Here is an 18,637-nt window from a genome sequence, read left to right as displayed (position 1 = left end):
GCCCGGTGCCATACCTACCCTACACATCTCCATCTGTACCTATAGATGAAATCAAACTTGATTTTTATACACACGCCTTATCCATCCCATTTCTGGCACCTATCTATCTCACGACAAACCTATCAACATCCCTACGTTTCTCAGTCACAAAGAACTGTCTGCACCATTAGCACCCCCCACCACCCCAAAGCGAAATTGCGCCCAACTCATACTGCCCTCCGGCAACGTCCAAAGCCTCTCCCCCAGATCTATTCCCGCAGCACCAGCCCCAACATGAATAGGAAGGAGATGCTCGAAGGACGGATGTGCCTGTCTCGCATCCGGACGCTTCAGCAACGCCGCCATAGCCTTCTCTCTTTCCGCGGGGGACGTAGTGACGGCTTCCTTGAGCGCGTCGTCAAAACTGACCGCGTACGGCAGCGGGCGCGGGTCGCCGAATGTAAACCGCATATCGCGCAGATTGTGCACTGCCATCCCCGACACGATGATTACGATGTTTTCTTCGCGGAGGTGGCTAATTGCTTGGCCGAGGCGGTAGTGCTGGATTGGGTCTTCGGTGTCGAACAGGGAGACTTGGACGATTGGGACGGCGAGGGGGTTGGAGTCCGGTTCAAATGCTGCAGCCATAATCAGCGTCCGCCGATAGCATGCAAACTACTGCTGGGGAGCAAGGTAAGACATACCACACTTAAAACTAGCCCACACACCATGATCAAGACCCCTCTTTACCCCCTCCGCCTTAATGCCCGCCTGTGTCAACGAATCCAGCACCTTCTGCGACACTTCTTTGCTACCGACATTGGGGTATGTCTCTTTATAGTAGTGGTCGGGGAAGCCATAGAAGCTAAATTTGAGAGATAGGTCAGCCTCCAACTCAACTCTTCTTTCAAAAAGAAAAAAAAAAAAAACACTCACTCATAGATCAGATCCGTCATCTCGGCCGTATTCACATGGATCGTATCCCTTCCGCCCTGCCAATGCGCCGAGAAAACCACCACGGCGCGCGGTTTGACCTTGTGTGTGATTTCGCGGCCGATTTCGGCGAGTTTGAGGTAGGCCGGGTGTTCGGTATCGTACATGATGTTTGGCTGATATGGTTAGGATGGTAAATTCAGATTTAGGACGGGATAGGATATGTAGTAGGGATTGGAAGTGTTTGGAGGCAATGAGTAAAGGGTTCACTCACCCCGCCATGACTGAGGAAGTAAACCGGCGTCTTATTCTTATTCATCTTGGAGCTTGAACTCTCGCCTTGCTGGGGATATGCTGGGGCTTCTGATGTGCTAGCTGCTGTTGCTGCTGTAGTGGCTATTGTTGCTGCTGCTGTCCCCGTGGACGCAAATGCAAACGTAGAACCAGATCGAGAAAAAACGCCTCCTACCGACCTCGCAATGAACGAGGAAGGTCCAAAAAGTGATCGAAAGCCGAACAGATTGTCGGAGTCACCGTAGAACAAGGCGATGAGTAGAGCGAGGATCGCAGCGAGAATAGCTAGCAGAGCTAGTCTCCCGGTCTTAGAGTTTGTGCGTGTGCGTGTGGGTGGTAAAGAATTATGGTTGTCGCGATGTTGTTGGTGGCTCGCTTCCGAAGACATATATCACAGGAGCAAGTCCACGAGCTGGGTGAGCTGGTATATGTATGGTTCAATGCCAGGCGAGACAAGCTGAGAATGACGTGCACCTTATTTCAACCGATTGATTTATCAGAAACTCGTCAGCGAGAAAAAGCAACGAGAAAATAAATGCCTGGCTGACAATTCCAATTCCAAGTCCTTAATGCCGAGTCGGAAGCGCTGGAAGGTACAAGCCGATGGTTCTTCCCGAGAGGGCCGGATATGTCAGCGCGGAATGGGGCCGCTTTATACTTGGTTAACGACCCAGTCAACTCTACAATATGTACACAAAAAGAGGGGCAAATAATGCCTAAATTTAGTCGAAATTGTAAAGGAACGAAAAGAGAAGTAATGAAGTGAGTGAGAAACAGCAGTCTATTTATTGTAACGTATTGTATGCAATGCAGCCAAGCCAGCTGTGTACAGTAGCAGCCTCCCGGGTATTCGCCTCGATTCGCCTCGCCTCGTTCATTGATCTCCTAGGACCAAGTCCACATCATGCATGCCATGACCCATTGACAAAATGACAAAGAAAAAAAAAAGAATAAGCACATGTTCCAGTCCATTCACTCCAAACCAACCATCACGGATCCGAGCGAAACATTACAGTAGAGTATGTAGACAACCAACACTGTCTGTCTCGTTGCTTTGTCCGGGATAGGGGATAGATAGATCATACAAAACAACCAACAGCCAAGGAACCAAGGAACCAACCAACCAAGCCAACCCTCCAGCGCCGGTGGTTATTATGAAACAAAAAGGAAAAAGAAAAAGAGAGAATCAAGAAGGGTACATGCATGCAACTGGAAGCAGCAACGGAGACAAAAAGGTCATGCCAAAAATTACATCAGGACACAATCGCCATCACTCTGCTTATTGACAGCCGAGCGCGAGAGCCGAGTTTTTTGCATCCGGCCGCCCCGCTTGAGGTCTTCGAGGCGTTCGCGGGCTTTGGGGAATCCTTGCGCTGAACACGAGCCACAAGATTAGCATCTGGACAGCATATTATAGGTGTGATAATGTAAGGCAAGACTCACCTGCGGCACGCCAGTACCACCTCTTCGCATCATCCAGATTAGCCTGGACGCCGATGCCCACTTCGGAGAAATAACCCATGGCATACTCCGCCTTCGCCAAGCCCGCCGTGGCAGCTTTGCGCGCCCAGAGATACGCCTCTGTGTCATTCTGCTGCAGAATCCCCTCAGAACCAGTTAGATACCATCCACTCAGCGCGAGTTCGCTCTGGTGTTCCCCCTGGGCTGCGGCACGGGTATACCAGATGATACTCATGCGATTATCGACGGGGCAGTTCATCAGTCCGTACTCGTACGCGGTGCCCAGACGGAACTGCGAGAACTTGTACCCCAGTTCGGCGGCTTGGTGGAACAGCTGACTGGCGTACTCTTCGTCGCGGATGACGATGTCGTTGCTGCCGGCGCTTTGGTACATGAGGGCCAGTTCGTGCAGCGCGTGGGGGTTTTCGGGGTCTGCGCGCTCGGCGGCGCGTTTCAGCCACGAGATTCCTTCGCGGGGACTGCGCGCTTGCCCCAGTAGGCCCTTCAGGTGGATCATCCCCATCTTGTACATGGCGGGCGTGTCGCCCAGTGTGGCGGCGCGCTTGTACCACTGCACGGCCTTGAAAGGATCGCGTTTTGTTCCGCCGCCTTCCTCAGCTCCAATCTCACAACAGACCGCGACACGATAGGCAGATTGCGCGTGGCCTGCTTTGGCAGCAGATTGGTACAGCTGGAACGCTTCTTTCGGGTCTGCCTCGAGACCCAACAGGCCTTCACCGTAGCAATCCGCAAGATAGAACTGTGCGTCGGAGTATCCACCCGAGGCGAGTTTCTTGACGATCTTGTGAGCATCCAGAATGTACTTCTCCTTGGCCCTGGCTTTCATTTTGGGGTCCAGTCGGCTGTTGTCATCAACAAGGACAGTGGCCGCCTCCACAAGCTTCTTGGCTAGGAGAAGCTGTGTCTTGAGATCAGATGGGTTTCCTCTCGCTTGCTGCTGTAACCGCTGCAGCTCGTCGTGGGTAACAGGTACATGCGCTGCGGGCGCTCCCTCTGGAGTCACGGGCTGTGGTGCAGCGGGGGCAGGAGTGGAAGGATTGGTGTATTGCCGCACAGGTGCTGGTTTTTGGTCCAGGCCGGGTCTGAATGGTGTTGGATGCGACGGCAAGGCATCTGGGTTCTGCGGCTCCGGCATCGCGGCCGGGTCATTGTACCCTGGTTGGTTTGTTCGAAGTGGGGGAGGGCCATTGGAATATCCACCAGGAGACTGATATCCCACATTTTCCTGTTGGGAAGGAACGGGTGGAGCATCACCGGGGATATCGAATTGAAACCCGGCATTTTCGAACTGATTCGGGGGATCATTTTGGCGGAGGTTGGGCTGCGACTTGGAACGCGGAGGCTGAGACGCAGAATTCGGATCGTAGGCGGAATACTGACCCCCCGAGGCGGAGGCCGGGATCTGTGCCTTGCTCCTGGGTGCCTCCAGTCCCATCTCATCAATCGCACCAATCTGCTGTCCTTCCGGGATGGCGTCAAAATTAGGCATGTCCGATTCTTCGCCTGGTGTCCCTCCTTCAAAGTAGGACTCTAAGAACTCCTTGGGTGCATAGGACACTCGGTGGGCGGGATCAGGCGGAGGTGCCATCAAGCCCATATCCATTCGTCCCGGTCGTGAACCACTAGCTGTGCTCGGTCGTGGCGGCGGGACCTCGCCCATGGGGCTTGATGGGTAATCGGGTTCCATGTAGCTCGCCTGGCCAGGGTACATGCCCCCCGGGCCCATCGGCGGTCCTCGAGTCGGCATTGTTGCGCTTCGGCCTGGCGGAGGCATCGCATTCGGGTCTGTAAAGGATCGTTCAGGTCCTGGTCTGCCTGACCGTCCGGGAGGTCCGTAAGGAGGGCCACGGCTGGAACTCGGCGGCGGCCCGCGCGGAGGGGGCGCCCTCATATCTGGTCGTCTCGAGCCGGGAGGTGGCCGACCCGGGGTTCCTCTGCCGTTGATATCCATCTGCGCCATGCCTTTCTCCAGCGAAGGGCCACGGGGCGGTAGACCGTGTCGATCTTTTGGGTTCGGAGGGAAGGACGGGAAAGGGTTGTCGAAGTTCTCGCCTGGCGGAGGACGCGATCCCGCTAGGTCTGTTAGTGACGTCCCATCATAAGGTTCTGAGTCTGGGTCACTTACGCGGCGCTCTCGAGCGTTTCTGTGCTGGCGGCCTATCCCCGGGATAGCCACGAGGCGGTGGGCGGCCATATCCTGGAGCTGGGGCGCCTGGCGGCGGCGGTCCATATCCCCCACGCGTCGACCGCGGCTGAGACTGCGGGCTGGAGGTGGCCGACTGATAATTGTATGACCCGTCATCATAGCCCGCATCGCCATATCCATAGTCCTGGCCGCCGTAGCCACCGTTTCCGTAATAAGGATCTTGTCCGTAGCCGGCAGGGTCGGCAGCCTGGCCTCCATACTGCCTCGTCGGCGGCGGCCGCGCCGCACGTTGCTGATATGCCATGGCACCCACAGAGGGAGCAGCGGAGAGTCTTGCCGAAGCGGTTCAACGGATTAAGCTGGCCGTCCTCGCTATGATGGCGGTATGCAGGGAGGGGGTGTCCAGTCACTGAACGAATGAGTTAGTTAGTCCCAGATAACTAGTTCAGGTTCAACCCCGCCCACAGCAGCAGCCAGGCGATGGTCGCACTGAGGCCTGGTCATGCCACCCGTGAGCCTGGTGCGGGAAGCTTCGTGGTCACGCCGCGACCGGGGGGGAAGGGACCAGGTCAGGAGGAGCAGGCGCAAGGGCCAATGCCGTGCCGCGGAAGGGAAAACGGAAGAACAAGACAAGAGCAGAACGTACCCCCTCGCGACAGAGCGAGCACTCAGTAATTGCTAAATACAATGTTGAAGTGAAAGTGGGAGAAAGTGGAAGTAAGTAGTTGGGCAGAATACAGTAATGATCACTAGAAGACGGGCGGTCGGGTCATGGATTCCAGGGATTTATGGTCGTGACCCACTGCAATCACCCACGCCGGACCAGAAAAGTTCCAGACCGCGGTTGGTGCGGTGGGTGAACCGGAGAAGGACTCCTTGACTCTTCTAGTTGTCCCTTCTAGTCTGCTAGATCAGGTTTGCCGGCAGTTCCCATCACAAGGCTCGCGGCTCTTGTCGGTACCTGACGATCAGGGGGTGAAGCGATTGCTTCGACAATATATTCAGTTGGAAGTCGCTCAACAAGAAATGAATAAAATGTAGCTAGGGAATGTTACTGAGTGATCAACTCAGAGTCCTAGAGCCAAATGTCCCTGTCTCCCTGTCCAGTGTGTTGCCCTCACCCACGGGCGAACCGTTGGAAATGAAGAGGGATCGAAGAAGCAAGTCTCCGGCTGATCCCGCTGACTAACTTGTCCACGCCCAAGACAATGTCCCCTGATTTGACTTCTCACCAAGTGTACCTGAACTCAATAACGAAAAGAAAAGAGAAGGTCAAAGATGCCCTGACGTTGGTGTATACTTCTGTCCAGAGAACAAGGTGAGACAGCATTACCCAAACCAGTAAGGCCAACTGCGCCACATCAGACACAGCCACACCTGCGCCACCCAATCATCTCCAATCATCTCTCTCGCTCTCTGCTGCACTTGCACCTCCTCGTCATAACCTATTCTATCCCTCCATCCCTGGCCAGACACCACCCACCATGTCCCGCGCAGGCATCTGGCTCAAAATCCTCGGCGCGTACGTCCCCTCCCACATCCATTACTCATCAGTCAGTGCTAACACAGACCCATCCATCAGCGGCATCGTCGTCTCCGTCGGCGGCCCTCTCTTCGTACAATCCATCCGCCCCACAGACGAAGAACTAGTTAAGCGATACAATCCAGACCTTCAAAAGCGCAGCGCCGAGCAAGGGGAGCAGCGCGCGCAGGAGTTCGATGACTATGTGAATAAGCTGAAGGAGTGGTCAAAGTCGGATAAATCCAGTGCGTCCTTCCACTCCATTGTTGTCAGCAAGCAATGATTTCGGGAAGTCTGGGGCTGGGCTAATTGATTGCAGTTTGGTACGCAGCGCAACAAGAGCAGGAGTCCAAACAGGCGACGATGGATGCGCAGCGCGCTAAGGAAAGTGCGGATGCGAGAATACAGCGGGAAGAGATGCGGAAGGAGTTGCTAGGCAAGAAATAGGGTGGGATGCTGTGTTTCCATGATTGGCATGATGTGTACGATATGTGTGAGTCTCCTGATATCTGTTCTGGAATTGTCGGATGATCTGCTATGATCACCCATAGTATGGACCGTGTATATTCAATATTATGATCCGTTTCACCACATGCATACCATGATGGCTTTGAATTCTTCATGCAGGAACCAAGGCCCTGCATGCATATAAATTTTGAAGGAGGCAATGAAGTTAGGTTGGATGCTGACTGATAGGACCAGGCATCAATGCAATGGAATCGCCAACAAAAACACGAGATGCCAAGGGAATAAGAATTATGATTATGATGATGATCATCATAATAAGCAGTTGCCATTGCCTCCTAGTTCTAGCCCTCCGATCCTACAGCTACAGTACATGTACTCAGTATGTAGTGCTGGCGATCGGCATCTGAAGACACTCGGAAAGAGTAAGCGCCGGGGCAAGTTGCCTGTCCCGGCTCTATGAATAGTAGCCGTTTCTCACGAATTGAGTGCATAGGCAGCCACATGCTATTCTACAATAATTACCGCTTTTAGAAAATCTTCTGGCAGTGGCAATATTGCCATCACTCCTTATTCACCCGCCCTTCATAGTTGAAACGGCTAGACCCAAACTTCCGATTGAGACAACGCCTCTCACGTGACTCCCTAGCAACTTGTCAGCTTCATTCCAGAACACTGTCTCTCTTCTTTCTTTCTTCCCTTCCCTCCCCTTCATCTCCATCTGCTCCTCCCCCCCACTTCCCAATCCCCGAGTCCGTGACTCTTGACGCTTATCCTACCAACACTGCCGGTCGGCTTTCTGCGCCCCAACCAACAACCACTCTCGTGCAACCCCCGTCGGGCAACCCAACCTCACGCCCAGCCACTCACCACAACCTCACTCCACGCCTCCTCCTCCCAACCCTCCCGTCATCACCATGTCTTCCTCCGAGCCGCCCTATGACCCTTATATCCCCTCCGGCTCAAACGGAGCCGCGGGCGCCACCTCCACCAACCAGCAAAATGGCAACCAGCGAACGGCCGCATTGCAAGCAGTAAGTGATCATGCCAGTCAACACGCCACGCACACCCCATCTTCTGACTCTTTTTCCTTTTACTAGCAAATCGACGACACCGTCGGCGTGATGCGCGAGAACATCAACAAGGTCTCGCAGCGTGGCGAGCGCCTCGACTCTCTGCAGGACAAGACCGACAACCTGGCCGTCTCGGCCCAGGGGTTCCGTCGGGGCGCGAATCGCGTGCGCAAGCAGATGTGGTGGAAAGATATGAAGATGCGCGTATGCCTGTTTGCCTGCGTGATTATTCTGATTGTCGTGATTGTCGTTGGAGGTAAGCAATGCGAGAAATTCCCTCATATGAGCCATTTATACTAACTCTCGACCAGCCGTCTTTGGCAGCCGCCACCATTAGGATTAGGCTACGCATGCAATGCAACTTCTTTCGTTTGGGACATGGGATACGCACGTACTTGACTTGGGATTTTTCGCCAGGGTTATTTTCTTACTGTTTATGACGATCAGGGGAAGAACGCCCGCTGTATTTTCTTTCGCCGCTAATACCTCCCTTCTGTTGTTTTGGTCTGGGCGTGGTTGTGATGACCCGATTTTCTTGACTCGCCGACGATCCGGATTGTCCGTATGTAGACAATCCGGGTCCATGTCAAGAATGTAAATGATACTCCTCTGATGCCGTGTTTGAGTACTTTTAAGGTTTTTGATTATCTGTCTAGCTGCAATGAACGTTCCAGCGTTAGGATCGCTTCATGATTCATGGCGTGATCCGGCTCTGGCTGTGTCGTCTTGGCAAACCAATCCCCACGTACTACTACGTACCTTCATAGCATAGTAGAAATTGATCGTATTCGGCCAGCGACCGCGCCAGAGTGGAGGAAGTGGATAGACACCCACGAGTCAGACGAGCGCGATGGATCAGATAAACTGCCCAAGTGTCTCCGAGCATCGGGGTCAGAGTGGGCTAGGAGGGTCTCGCTTGGGTTCCCGAATGTCCAGCGCGAATAGGGCAGCGGCTGCAAAATCCACAGTCGACCGGCCATCATTCGTATAAATAAGTCCTCATAGTTTGCTCAGCAATATATAGACCGTGTGACTGTCCCCCAAACTCACGATTACTCTGTACCCGGACGAGGTTCACCGCCTCCCGAACCAGCCGTTATCACTCCGACGGCCGGCCGATAATCGAAAATCTCTTGGGTGACTAACCTTTTCGCTCCCCCCAACTACTTGTTCCTTTCCACCCAACACAACAACAATAATAAATCCCTCAGCTCTCCCCTTGTCCTTTTCAGCTGCCGCATGCAGGCTGGTGCCACCATGCTCTCCCTTCGCACCGCCGTGCGGAGAGCTTCCTCCAAGCCCCTCCGATCGCTCTCCGCACCGCACACCGTCCGTTCGCCCGCTCGCCATGCGCGGAAGACCACCACCGCTGTCTCTCCTCAGCAGCGCCGGGGCTACTCGCGTGCCACCGACCCTCACCTCACCTCCACCCGCAGCACTGTCGTCCAGCTGCTCAGCAACATCGGCTCCAAGCGTGAGGTCCAGCAGTACCTGTCCCACTTCACCTCCGTCTCCTCCCAGCAATTCGCCGTGATCAAGGTCGGCGGTGCCATTATTACCGAGCACCTCGAGACTCTGTCGTCTGCTCTGGCTTTCCTCAACCATGTTGGCCTCTACCCCATCGTCGTGCACGGTGCCGGGCCCCAGCTGAACCGCATGCTAGAGGCTGCGGGCGTGGAGCCCCAATTCGAGGATGGGATCCGGGTCACTGATGGTAAGACATTGGCGCTGGCGCGGAAGCTGTTTCTCGAAGAGAATATGAAGCTCGTGGAGGAGTTGGAGCGGATGGGCGTGCGTGCTCGTCCCATCACTGCGGGCGTTTTCTCTGCCGATTACCTCGACAAGCCCAAGTACAATCTGGTCGGTAAGATCAATGGGGTTGATAAGACTCCCATTGAATCTGCTATTGCCGCGGGTTGCTTGCCTATTCTCACTTCCATGGCGGAGACCCCTGATGGCCAGGTGCTCAATGTCAATGCGGACGTGGCTGCCGGTGAGCTCGCTCGCTCTCTGCAGCCGCTGAAGATTGTGTACCTGGCCGAGAAGGGCGGTCTGTTCAACGGTGATACCGGTGAGAAGATCTCTGCCATCAATCTCGACGAGGAGTACGACCACCTCATGAGCCAGTGGTGGGTGCGTCACGGCACTCGCTTGAAGATCAAGGAGATGCAGGACCTGCTGGCCGACCTGCCTCGCTCATCCAGCGTTGCCATCATCCACCCTGCCGACCTTCAGAAGGAACTGTTCACCGACTCTGGTGCTGGCACTCTGATTCGTCGGGGTAACAAGATTCAGGTCAAGAGTTCGCTCTCCGACTTTGAGGACCTGCAAACCCTGAAGGATGTACTGGTTCGTGACCGCGAGGGTCTGGATGCCCGCGCCGTGGTTGACCGCTACGTTGATGGTCTGCAGCAGCACGAGTTCAAGATCTACTCCGATGAGCCGATGGAAGCTCTTGCCGTTGTACTTCCCCCGCAGCAGGGTGCCTTGATGGCCCATCTGGCGACCTTCGCTATCACCAAGTCCGGCTGGCTGACAAACGTGGCCGACAATGTCTTCGCCAGTATCAAGAAGGACTTCCCCAAGTTGGCGTGGACCGTCAAGGAGGACGACGAGAACCTGACCTGGTTCTTTGACAAGGCCGACGGCAGTCTCAGCCGTGACGGCGAGGTTCTGTTCTGGTATGGCGTCGAAAGCGGCGAGGAGGTCAAGCAGCTTGTCCAGGAATTCAACAAGCATGGCCGCCAGATGTTTGGAGATATCAACCTCGAGTCGCGCCTCCACCGCGCGGCCCAGGCTGCTCTAAACAATGTCTCGACGGGTTTTGGCGCCAGCGGTGCCTCGGCTGAGCAGAGACGCGCCTTCTCCACGACTAGCAATGCTCTCCGGGCTACTCGCTCGAAGCGTCCTGCCGTTGCTGTGAATGCTCGCCGCACCTATGCCACCACCAACCCCAACCCCCCTCTGGGCGAGAAGAACGCGTCGAACACTCAGCCCGCCAAGGTTGCTCTGATCGGTGCCCGCGGCTACACCGGGCAGGCCCTGATCAACCTGCTCAACGCACACCCCAACATGGACCTGCGCCATGTGTCATCTCGCGAGCTGGCCGGTAAGAAGCTCCAGGGCTATGACAAGCGGGAGATTATCTATGAGAACCTGAGCCCGGACGATGTCCGCAAGATGTCCGCCAACGGCGACATCGACTGCTGGGTGATGGCCCTGCCGAACGGCATCTGCAAGCCCTTCGTCGACGCCGTCAACCAGGGCGCCGAGAAAGGCAACGTGATCGTCGACCTCAGCGCAGACTATCGTTTCGACCCGAACTGGACCTACGGTCTCCCGGAGCTGGTCAGCCGCTCCGACATCGCCAAGGCTACCCGCATCGCCAACCCGGGCTGCTATGCCACCGCCGCTCAGCTGGGCATCGCGCCTCTCGTCCCGTACCTCGCAGGCCAGCCAACCACCTTCGGTGTCTCCGGCTACTCGGGCGCCGGCACGAAGCCTAGCCCAAAGAACGACGTCAACAACCTCACCAACAACCTAATTCCCTACAGCCTGACGGACCACATCCACGAGCGGGAAATCAGCGCTCAGCTCGGTACCAGCATTGCCTTTATCCCACACGTCGCCGTCTGGTTCCAGGGTATCCACGTATGTTTCTTCTCTTCTCACTACCCTCACTCTCAACTCCAGACCCCAATCAAGCTGACTCTTTTTCGTTTCGTCTAGCACACAATCAGCATCCCCCTCAAGGAAGAAATGACCTCCCGCGACATCCGCAACCTGTACCAAGACCGCTACGCCGGCGAGAAGCTTGTCAAGATCGTCGGCGAGGCACCCCTGGTTAAGAACATCGCTGGTCGTCACGGTGTCGAGATCGGTGGTTTTGCTGTGCACTCGAGCGGCAAGCGTGTTGTCGTTTGCGCTACTATTGACAATTTGTTGAAGGGTGCTGCGACTCAGTGTCTGCGTGAGTTTACCCGTCCATCTTTTCTTCTCTTCTTCTTTTCTATGAGAAAGAGAAAGAGAGTGTTTATACTGACGATTCTTCAATGTAGAAAACATGAACCTCGCCCTTGGATACTCGGAGTACGAGGGCATTCCTCTAGAATAAGAACTGACAAGGAAAGAGAAAGAGTAAAAATAGAATAGTGCTCGCATGTCCCGTCTGTCTGTCTGTCATACCCCCCTTCGCGTGCATTGCAATGCATCCTACCAGGTCGCCATGGGATCGGGGTCTGTCGGGGTCTGTCGTTGTCGTGGTTGTTGATTGGCAGTTGGTGAAAGAGGAAGATGTTTTCGTTATTGTTGATGTCCATGTTCGTGTATTTTGAATTGTCATTTTGGTCCGATGTTGTTCGTTGGTGCCTGGTTCTTTTTTTCGTTTTGTTTCTATTTTTGCTTAGATTCGTCTCTCGGTGGGGTTTGAGGGCCGAGGTGTCTGTTGAAAAAGCAGCTTTTTGGATTTCTCAAGTGGTTTTCGGTTCCTTGATCGGGGTGGATGAGGTCATATAAATATCAATAAATACATATATCTCAATTTTTTATTTCTACCCTTCTGGATTTGGAGATTTAGATACCTGATGGAAGGTGATATGTAGTGAAGTTTGACAAGCTGAGATATACTATATTCTTTTTTCGAGCTGCATCTCAACTAACTTCTTCATCCCATTGCCCCTTGGAGATGTGAATGAGTAGCTGGACCTGCTGTAGCTGAGCCAACTTGATACATTCTCGAAACGTTCCTACCAGTCAAATCCCAAGGAGCATGGTCGCCAGTCTGATACACAGCATGTCCTGATTCTTCAAGAGCCATGGCCAATCCAATCCATCCAGAATTATTTGGCCCGGAGAGATGACCAGACTGCCCAAGGCTGTAGTGTGTGTATGTTAGGTAGGGATCTGTGTATCTGCAGAGGTTGTGTGTGTTCGTAGATCGAGAAAGACTTTCAAGCTTGCTTCTACTGCCTTCCTTCCTCATTCTCTCTCTTCTTCTTCCCGACCCAATCTGTCACTCACTTTCTGCCACCACCTTTCTATTTCCAATTACGCAAATTACACGGGCACTCGAGCCATCCTTATCCTTCCAGCCTTAATTTACTTTCCCGTACTCGTCACCACGGCCATACTCTCGCGTCTCCTTCAACCAAGCCTTCTCTCTTCCATGGACTTCCTCATCCCCGAGACCCAAGATAGCAGACGATACTAAACCTACTTCAGGGCAGGTCCTTGAGATTGAAACGCGTGGGAGACGTCTCGTCTCAGATACACGGCCATCTTTGTTCTGAAGGACGGGCTGCGGGCTGCAGGCTCTATCTGAGCATTGCAGCCACGATGTTCTACAGTCACGAAAGTAAGTATGCCTTGTAGTTCCCACGTGGAAATTAGAACTGGCGTATACCATGTCATACTGACAGTCCGAGTACAGTCCTCACCTCGCCTGAGCATGGCGTTGCGACCATTTGGCAAGTACCCGAGTCTCTCAGTCCACATCGACCGTATTCCCGCGAGAAGCTGACCATGCCTTGCAAACACAGGCTCGTGGCAACCCTCGGCTCCAGGTCGATCACCCGACGAGTGAACCGAAAGGCGATCCTCGACGTCAACGTTCCCCAGGCATGCAGAGTCATTATCAACCCCGAGGCGCCGATGGCGTTGCGCCTTCAAGGAAGTCTGCTGTGTGTCATCCATGTCGAGAGACCAAGCTGTTTTTGCGCGCTGACAAGCTGTTTGTTAGGTACGGTGTCTCAAGAGTCTACAATCAGCAATGCGGGTTTACCTTGCTCGAGGTGCAGGGGATGCATGATCGGATGGAGTCGTTGGTCCGGTCGATTCCCGGTAGCGGACTGGATCCTAGTGCTGGCAAGGCTAAGTGAGTGTAGTGTGTTTCTGTACTGGATAGTTAATCTACTAATCTCTGGTGTCAGACCAGGCCAGCTTATCGTTCCACATGACCCAGCTTTCCTACCCGAGACGGGCCTTCCGGGTCTGGACATTGACTTCTCAGTGTTTGACAAGATGGTGGAGGAGAGCTTCAGCCAGAAGTCTACTGGTTGGTTGTCGAAGTCACCCATGGCCAGCCAGATGCTCTCCTCTGAGACCGAGAGCATCCAGATTGAACTTGCGTCGGACGATGTCCTAAGAGATATTGGTATGATGAGCGTCCAGAGCGATATTAACAGTCCCATTCAAAAGCGAAGTGTAGGCGGCAAAATGCATGGTTCTCACGTAGGAGACGAGGAACAAGGAATCCTCCTTCAGCCCGACTTTGAGTTCGACGAGGATGGGAATATCGTGGAGCTTAGCCCGTCGCGACTGTCACCGCGGAGGAGCAGGTCTATCTTTGAACTGGAGGAAAATGTCCGTACAGAAGCAGGGCATGAGGATGGGCACAAGCTCCAGGTATGTTCCACATCCGAGGGAAAGTGCTTGTACTCACATCGTTGCAGTCTGAGAACAAAATTGAGGGAATTGAAAAAGAGGCTGATTGGATGGAGCTCGACAATCAGAACCCCATTGAAAACAACGGACAACTTGAAGCCCAAGAGACACGAGCCCGACAGGCTCGACGGGAAACCAAACATATCGCTGCTGACAACAACACAACCATCCGCAACGCCGATCTGGCGCGGTGGAACGAGCAATATGGTTTCAATATGGCCCGGGCATGGAAGCAGAAGCAGCTCAACAAGATCCCAACGCTGGCCAAGAAAAACGCCGCGTTCTGGGTGTTCGGCAAGGGCATCGGGTCGGTTGGGGTGGGATTGGGCGTGAGCCATGAATCCCACCCGCTGAAGTGTTACTCGGGCGATGAGCTGTACGACATCGTGTGTGTGGCCTTCCGACAGAACGGAAGGAAGCGCGCCCATAGCCCTGACGGAGACGAGTTGGGGTCGATGCCTCGTCGAATGTGTGTCCACGATGATAGCCGCCCTGACACAGAGCAGTCGATGCGGGATGTGGAAACGGGACGCCAGGGACCGGGGAGCCTCGATGACGACCACTCCTCACAGATGCCATGGAACATCACAGCTTCAGTGCAGAGTTCCCAACGCGGTCGAGGACTGGGTAGCGAGCTGTCCTCGCGAGGATATGGCGAAAGTCGAACATCACGACCTCGGAGTCGTCTCATGAGTGCAAGCCCACTCGCCGGACGGAGCTATCTCGATGGACGCGAACTCCTGAGCAACCTTTCGCCCCCGGGCTATGAAGTAGATGACCTAGATATCACGCAGTATCTCGAAAGCGAACTTGCAGCCGACCGTGAGAGTCTCAGTATGATCTCAGCCCGGCATCAGTCCGAGGTTCTGCGCGTCCAATCCACTCTCGACCGGGAGAGTCTAAACTTCCTCGATTTCATCAAGAGCAAAGTGGAATCCCAAGTCGGACCGAATTGGAGAGGCAGTGGTGAAAAGCCTAGCCAGATCGCATTCTCGACCATCCTGCCTCCGGTGAAGACCTCGCGCGCCGTGGCCACGCAGGGATTGATGAACGCGCTCACGCTCGCCACGAAGGGCGCTCTGGCTCTCTCCCAAGATCCCTACGATGATGAGAGTAGCGCCAGTATCGGGACGCGCTACCGGTATGGTGAGATTTATCTGCGGCTGGCCGGTTTCCGAGTGGAGGCGTGGTGTTATACGGGGTGGCGAGACGGTTAGGTGCAGACGGATGGGTGTCAGTGAGCTATTATTTATCGGCACTTTCTCAGCGTAGTGAGCATTTTCGCAGGAGTGTCGGTATTCGGATCTTTTTCTTCTTCTCTTCTCTCGCGGTATGCAATTGCATTGTCAATGGAGAGGCGTTGCGAGAATGGCCGTTTTTACGGGTTGTGGTTTTTTTCGCGTTTGATGGCTGGGATTGTACCTCGGGGTGGTATTATTTTTCAAGTTCACCAAGGAGAGGATGGAAAGGACCTGTATTTGCGCAAGCCATGATTATTCTTAATTTTTTCCCCATGGAGGATGATGTTCTCAGTATTGTTTACTATTTTTATAGTTCGCCGTTACTGTTCTCAATCTTACCAGGAACGTGTACGGATGAGAAGAAACAGTATCGCGTACCCAGTACGGTATGCCGAATGACCCCAAACAGTATCAGGGTAATGGTAATTGTATATACTCACCAGCAAACCATGCGATCTCGATGCGATAGTATCAATGCTCGACTGCTCGATTGGTGCCAAATGCGCTTTGGCGACTGGGTCGAGGCAGCCTTGTCCGTCCGTCTCCCGTCACGGTCAGGGATGGCACCAGGCCCGAAGTATTCCCTCGGATGAGAAGACTAACTGCCAAAATTAAGGGACATCATCGTTCATCCAAGTCCGCTCCGACACGCGAGTCGGTCCTTTGAGCCGTCCGTTGTTGCAGCCCGGTCTTGCAGCCTGCGCGCCCGCTGCTGTCTCTATTGGCCGCCAAGGGTTCGCCGGGCGGTTCATGTTGGGGGCCTGAGAGCTGGGGTGAGAAGGGAGGACAGCAACAACCATAGGGTGTTGGGAAGGAAAACCAGTAATCGACGAAGAGGAAAATGGAAACCACAAAAAGAGAAAGAGACAAGAGAATAATAATATACTCGACTATGTACGATGGACTGGTTATTGTATCGTGATGGTGTATGTACCATGCTCAAACTTACGCGTGACCTGTACTGAGCAGACCGCCGCGTATTCTCGTCTTGGTCTTTCCATTTCTTTCCTCTCTTCCCTTCCTTCCCCCTCCGCTTCTTCCGTCCCTGACAACTTTTTTCTCCCTCCCTCCCCCAGTCAAACCCCGGCCATCGCGCTGTCGCCATCGTGAATCCCCGGGACCTCCATCTGTCTCTCGAGCCCTCTCTTCCGGTCGCCACTATGGGTCGTACCGTCGACCAGGAGGTGCACGCCGCGTTTGTCGAGTTCCGCGCCAAGGAAGATGATAAGGTGCGTGACTGCGTATTTCGTAATATTTCAGCCCACTATTATGCTGCTCAACCAAACCCAAACACACCATCGTCACTGACATACCGTATGTAGTGTCTCTCCGTCCAGTGTATCTACTGCCAGCAGATCCGCGCAAAGAACACCTCGCGACAGAAGCAGCACCTCCTCGAATGCCCCGGCCTTCGAGGCCACCCCAACGCGCCCCAGCCATCTCAGCCCGCGCAGTCCGCTCCGAACGGCATCGGCCCTGCCAATGGATACCCAGGCACGCCGAGCGGTCCAACGGCCACGCCAGGTGCTGGTCCTCCCGGTCCTGGTCCGATCCCAACGCCCAATGGACCCATGATGGCCAACGGGGTGAACCCGCACGCGACCCCGATGCAGACCCCGCTGCAGAGCATGCAGAATCGCCCCCCAATGCAGACTCCCGGCCCGCCGCCGGGACCCCCGGGGTCCGCGCCGTCTTCTGCGCAGCCGTCGCGTCCGACACCCAAGCCCAAGCCGAAGACCTCGACCTCGAGCTTGCCTGCGCCGCCGCTGGACGACGTGCACGCGGCTTTTGTCGAGTTCCGCGCCAAGGAAGAAGACAAGGTACGGCTTTCGCGAAACCCCTTCGCGACATAAATAAACCCATCTAACCGCTTCGCCAGTGTCTGTCCGTGCAATGCATCTACTGTCAGCAGGTCCGCGCCAAGAACACCAGCCGCCAGCGTCAGCACTTGCTGGAATGCCCCACCTATCTTAGTGTGATGAAGGACTCGATCCCGGCCAACAATCTGCTTCATACGTTCCCGGAAGGCGATGTCGCGCGATCACTGCAGATTCCGGCGCCATCGCTGGAGCTGGACTTCCGCATGAGCATCAAGTTGAACCCCAAGGTTACGGTCGGTCAGAGCATCTGGGGTCATCGGGATTGGGTTTCGTTTGTGGGTGGACAGTGGGCTGGCCGGTGGGGCAAGGGAATCGTTCTGGTAAGTCTTTCGTCGCCTTCGTCATATCAGATTCTGACTCCCCGTATAGCCCGGTGGCCAGGATACTCAGGTCGTGACGAAAGACGCGACTACCAACCTTCGCGCAAGCTACATGCTTCAGACCGCAGATGAGCCGCCTGCGTTCATCATCGTGCGGACAGAAGGCTGGCTGACCGGCGCCAAGGATGTTTTGGAGAAGGTCAACGACCCTGGGATGGCGGATGGTGTCAATCCTAGCACCTACAAATACCGCATCAACCTGTCAATGGAGACTGGTGACGAGCGATACACATTCCTAAACACCTTGATGTGGATAGGCAGCGGCTGCCGCCGAGGCCAGGAACGTAAGTTTGCCCTGTGTCTTTGATTATCAGTTATAATTCTGACATGTGGCAGTCATCTTCGATTCGTTCCGAGTCAACTAAGTTCCTCCAACCAACCAAATTTGTCCGTTCTTAAGCGAGTTTCGTACCCATGGTTTCAGTTTCTTTTTGTTTTGATGGGGAAAACGGTGTTTTCTTTGCAACTCCAGTAGTCGATACGCGGGCGCAGCCTTATCTTATGACGACCTACCACCTCCTTCTTTCAGTTTTGTTCCGCGGTATCTTCGGGATGGGGGTCTAGGTTTAGGGAATTGTCAACTATCTTTGACGGATAGCAGGTTTTTTTTATTTTTTTATTTTCGTATGGACGAAAGTGGGAAAATCGGGATTCGGATCGGATTTCTTTCAGCTGTAACTCTCTTCATGTCGGCTTTGATCTTTATTCTCGATGGATGGATAAGGTGGGATGGGTGTAGGTGGTTATCTATTATTCGCTTGTTTCTCTGGTTTCCTTTCTGTCTGCTTGTCTCAAATTGAC

At 54.3% G+C, this 18,637-nt stretch overlaps 7 protein-coding genes across 7 annotated transcripts; 5 read left to right on the top strand and 2 right to left on the bottom strand.

The window, feature by feature from the left end:
• Positions 1-144: 144 nt before the first annotated feature.
• Positions 145-1,594, bottom strand: N7510_005441 (DODA-type extradiol aromatic ring-opening family dioxygenase; the record flags this gene model as incomplete). The annotated part of the gene is made up of 4 exons (XM_056977367.1): positions 145-617; positions 684-844; positions 916-1,088; positions 1,187-1,594. 4 exons carry the CDS (start codon positions 1,592-1,594, stop codon positions 145-147), a joined length of 1,215 nt encoding a protein of 404 aa, XP_056833399.1.
• Positions 1,595-2,454: 860 nt separating this feature from the next.
• Positions 2,455-5,138, bottom strand: N7510_005440 (uncharacterized protein; the record flags this gene model as incomplete). Its single annotated transcript, XM_056977366.1, has 3 exons — positions 2,455-2,579; positions 2,650-4,761; positions 4,814-5,138. 3 exons carry the CDS (start codon positions 5,136-5,138, stop codon positions 2,455-2,457), a joined length of 2,562 nt encoding a protein of 853 aa, XP_056833398.1.
• Positions 5,139-6,318: 1,180 nt separating this feature from the next.
• On the top strand, positions 6,319-6,803 carry N7510_005439 (uncharacterized protein; the record flags this gene model as incomplete). The annotated part of the gene is made up of 3 exons (XM_056977365.1): positions 6,319-6,356; positions 6,417-6,601; positions 6,676-6,803. The coding sequence occupies 3 exons, from the start codon at positions 6,319-6,321 to the stop codon at positions 6,801-6,803; spliced, it is 351 nt and encodes a 116-aa protein (XP_056833397.1).
• Positions 6,804-7,738: 935 nt separating this feature from the next.
• Positions 7,739-8,231, top strand: N7510_005438 (SNAP receptor SNC2; the record flags this gene model as incomplete). Its single annotated transcript, XM_056977364.1, has 3 exons — positions 7,739-7,855; positions 7,922-8,150; positions 8,206-8,231. 3 exons carry the CDS (start codon positions 7,739-7,741, stop codon positions 8,229-8,231), a joined length of 372 nt encoding a protein of 123 aa, XP_056833396.1.
• A 902-nt stretch (positions 8,232-9,133) lies between these two features.
• On the top strand, positions 9,134-12,008 carry argEF (bifunctional acetylglutamate kinase/N-acetyl-gamma-glutamyl-phosphate reductase; the record flags this gene model as incomplete). The annotated part of the gene is made up of 3 exons (XM_056977363.1): positions 9,134-11,545; positions 11,624-11,864; positions 11,953-12,008. The coding sequence occupies 3 exons, from the start codon at positions 9,134-9,136 to the stop codon at positions 12,006-12,008; spliced, it is 2,709 nt and encodes a 902-aa protein (XP_056833395.1).
• Positions 12,009-13,228: 1,220 nt separating this feature from the next.
• On the top strand, positions 13,229-15,552 carry N7510_005436 (Rad21/Rec8 N terminal domain protein; the record flags this gene model as incomplete). The annotated part of the gene is made up of 5 exons (XM_056977362.1): positions 13,229-13,247; positions 13,323-13,572; positions 13,632-13,766; positions 13,822-14,296; positions 14,344-15,552. 5 exons carry the CDS (start codon positions 13,229-13,231, stop codon positions 15,550-15,552), a joined length of 2,088 nt encoding a protein of 695 aa, XP_056833394.1.
• A 1,184-nt stretch (positions 15,553-16,736) lies between these two features.
• N7510_005435 (DUF3237 domain-containing protein) lies at positions 16,737-18,201 on the top strand (the record flags this gene model as incomplete). Its single annotated transcript, XM_056977361.1, has 5 exons — positions 16,737-16,805; positions 16,899-17,396; positions 17,456-17,776; positions 17,826-18,120; positions 18,173-18,201. The coding sequence occupies 5 exons, from the start codon at positions 16,737-16,739 to the stop codon at positions 18,199-18,201; spliced, it is 1,212 nt and encodes a 403-aa protein (XP_056833393.1).
• Positions 18,202-18,637: the final 436 nt, after the last annotated feature.

The sequence above is a fragment of the Penicillium lagena genome (assembly GCF_028827675.1).
Source record: "Penicillium lagena strain IBT 129212 chromosome Unknown utg000003l_segment0_segment0, whole genome shotgun sequence".
NCBI lineage: Eukaryota > Fungi > Ascomycota > Eurotiomycetes > Eurotiales > Aspergillaceae > Penicillium > Penicillium lagena.
Note: the sequence above shows the minus strand (reverse complement) of the source record. Positions and strands in the feature narration are given on the sequence as shown.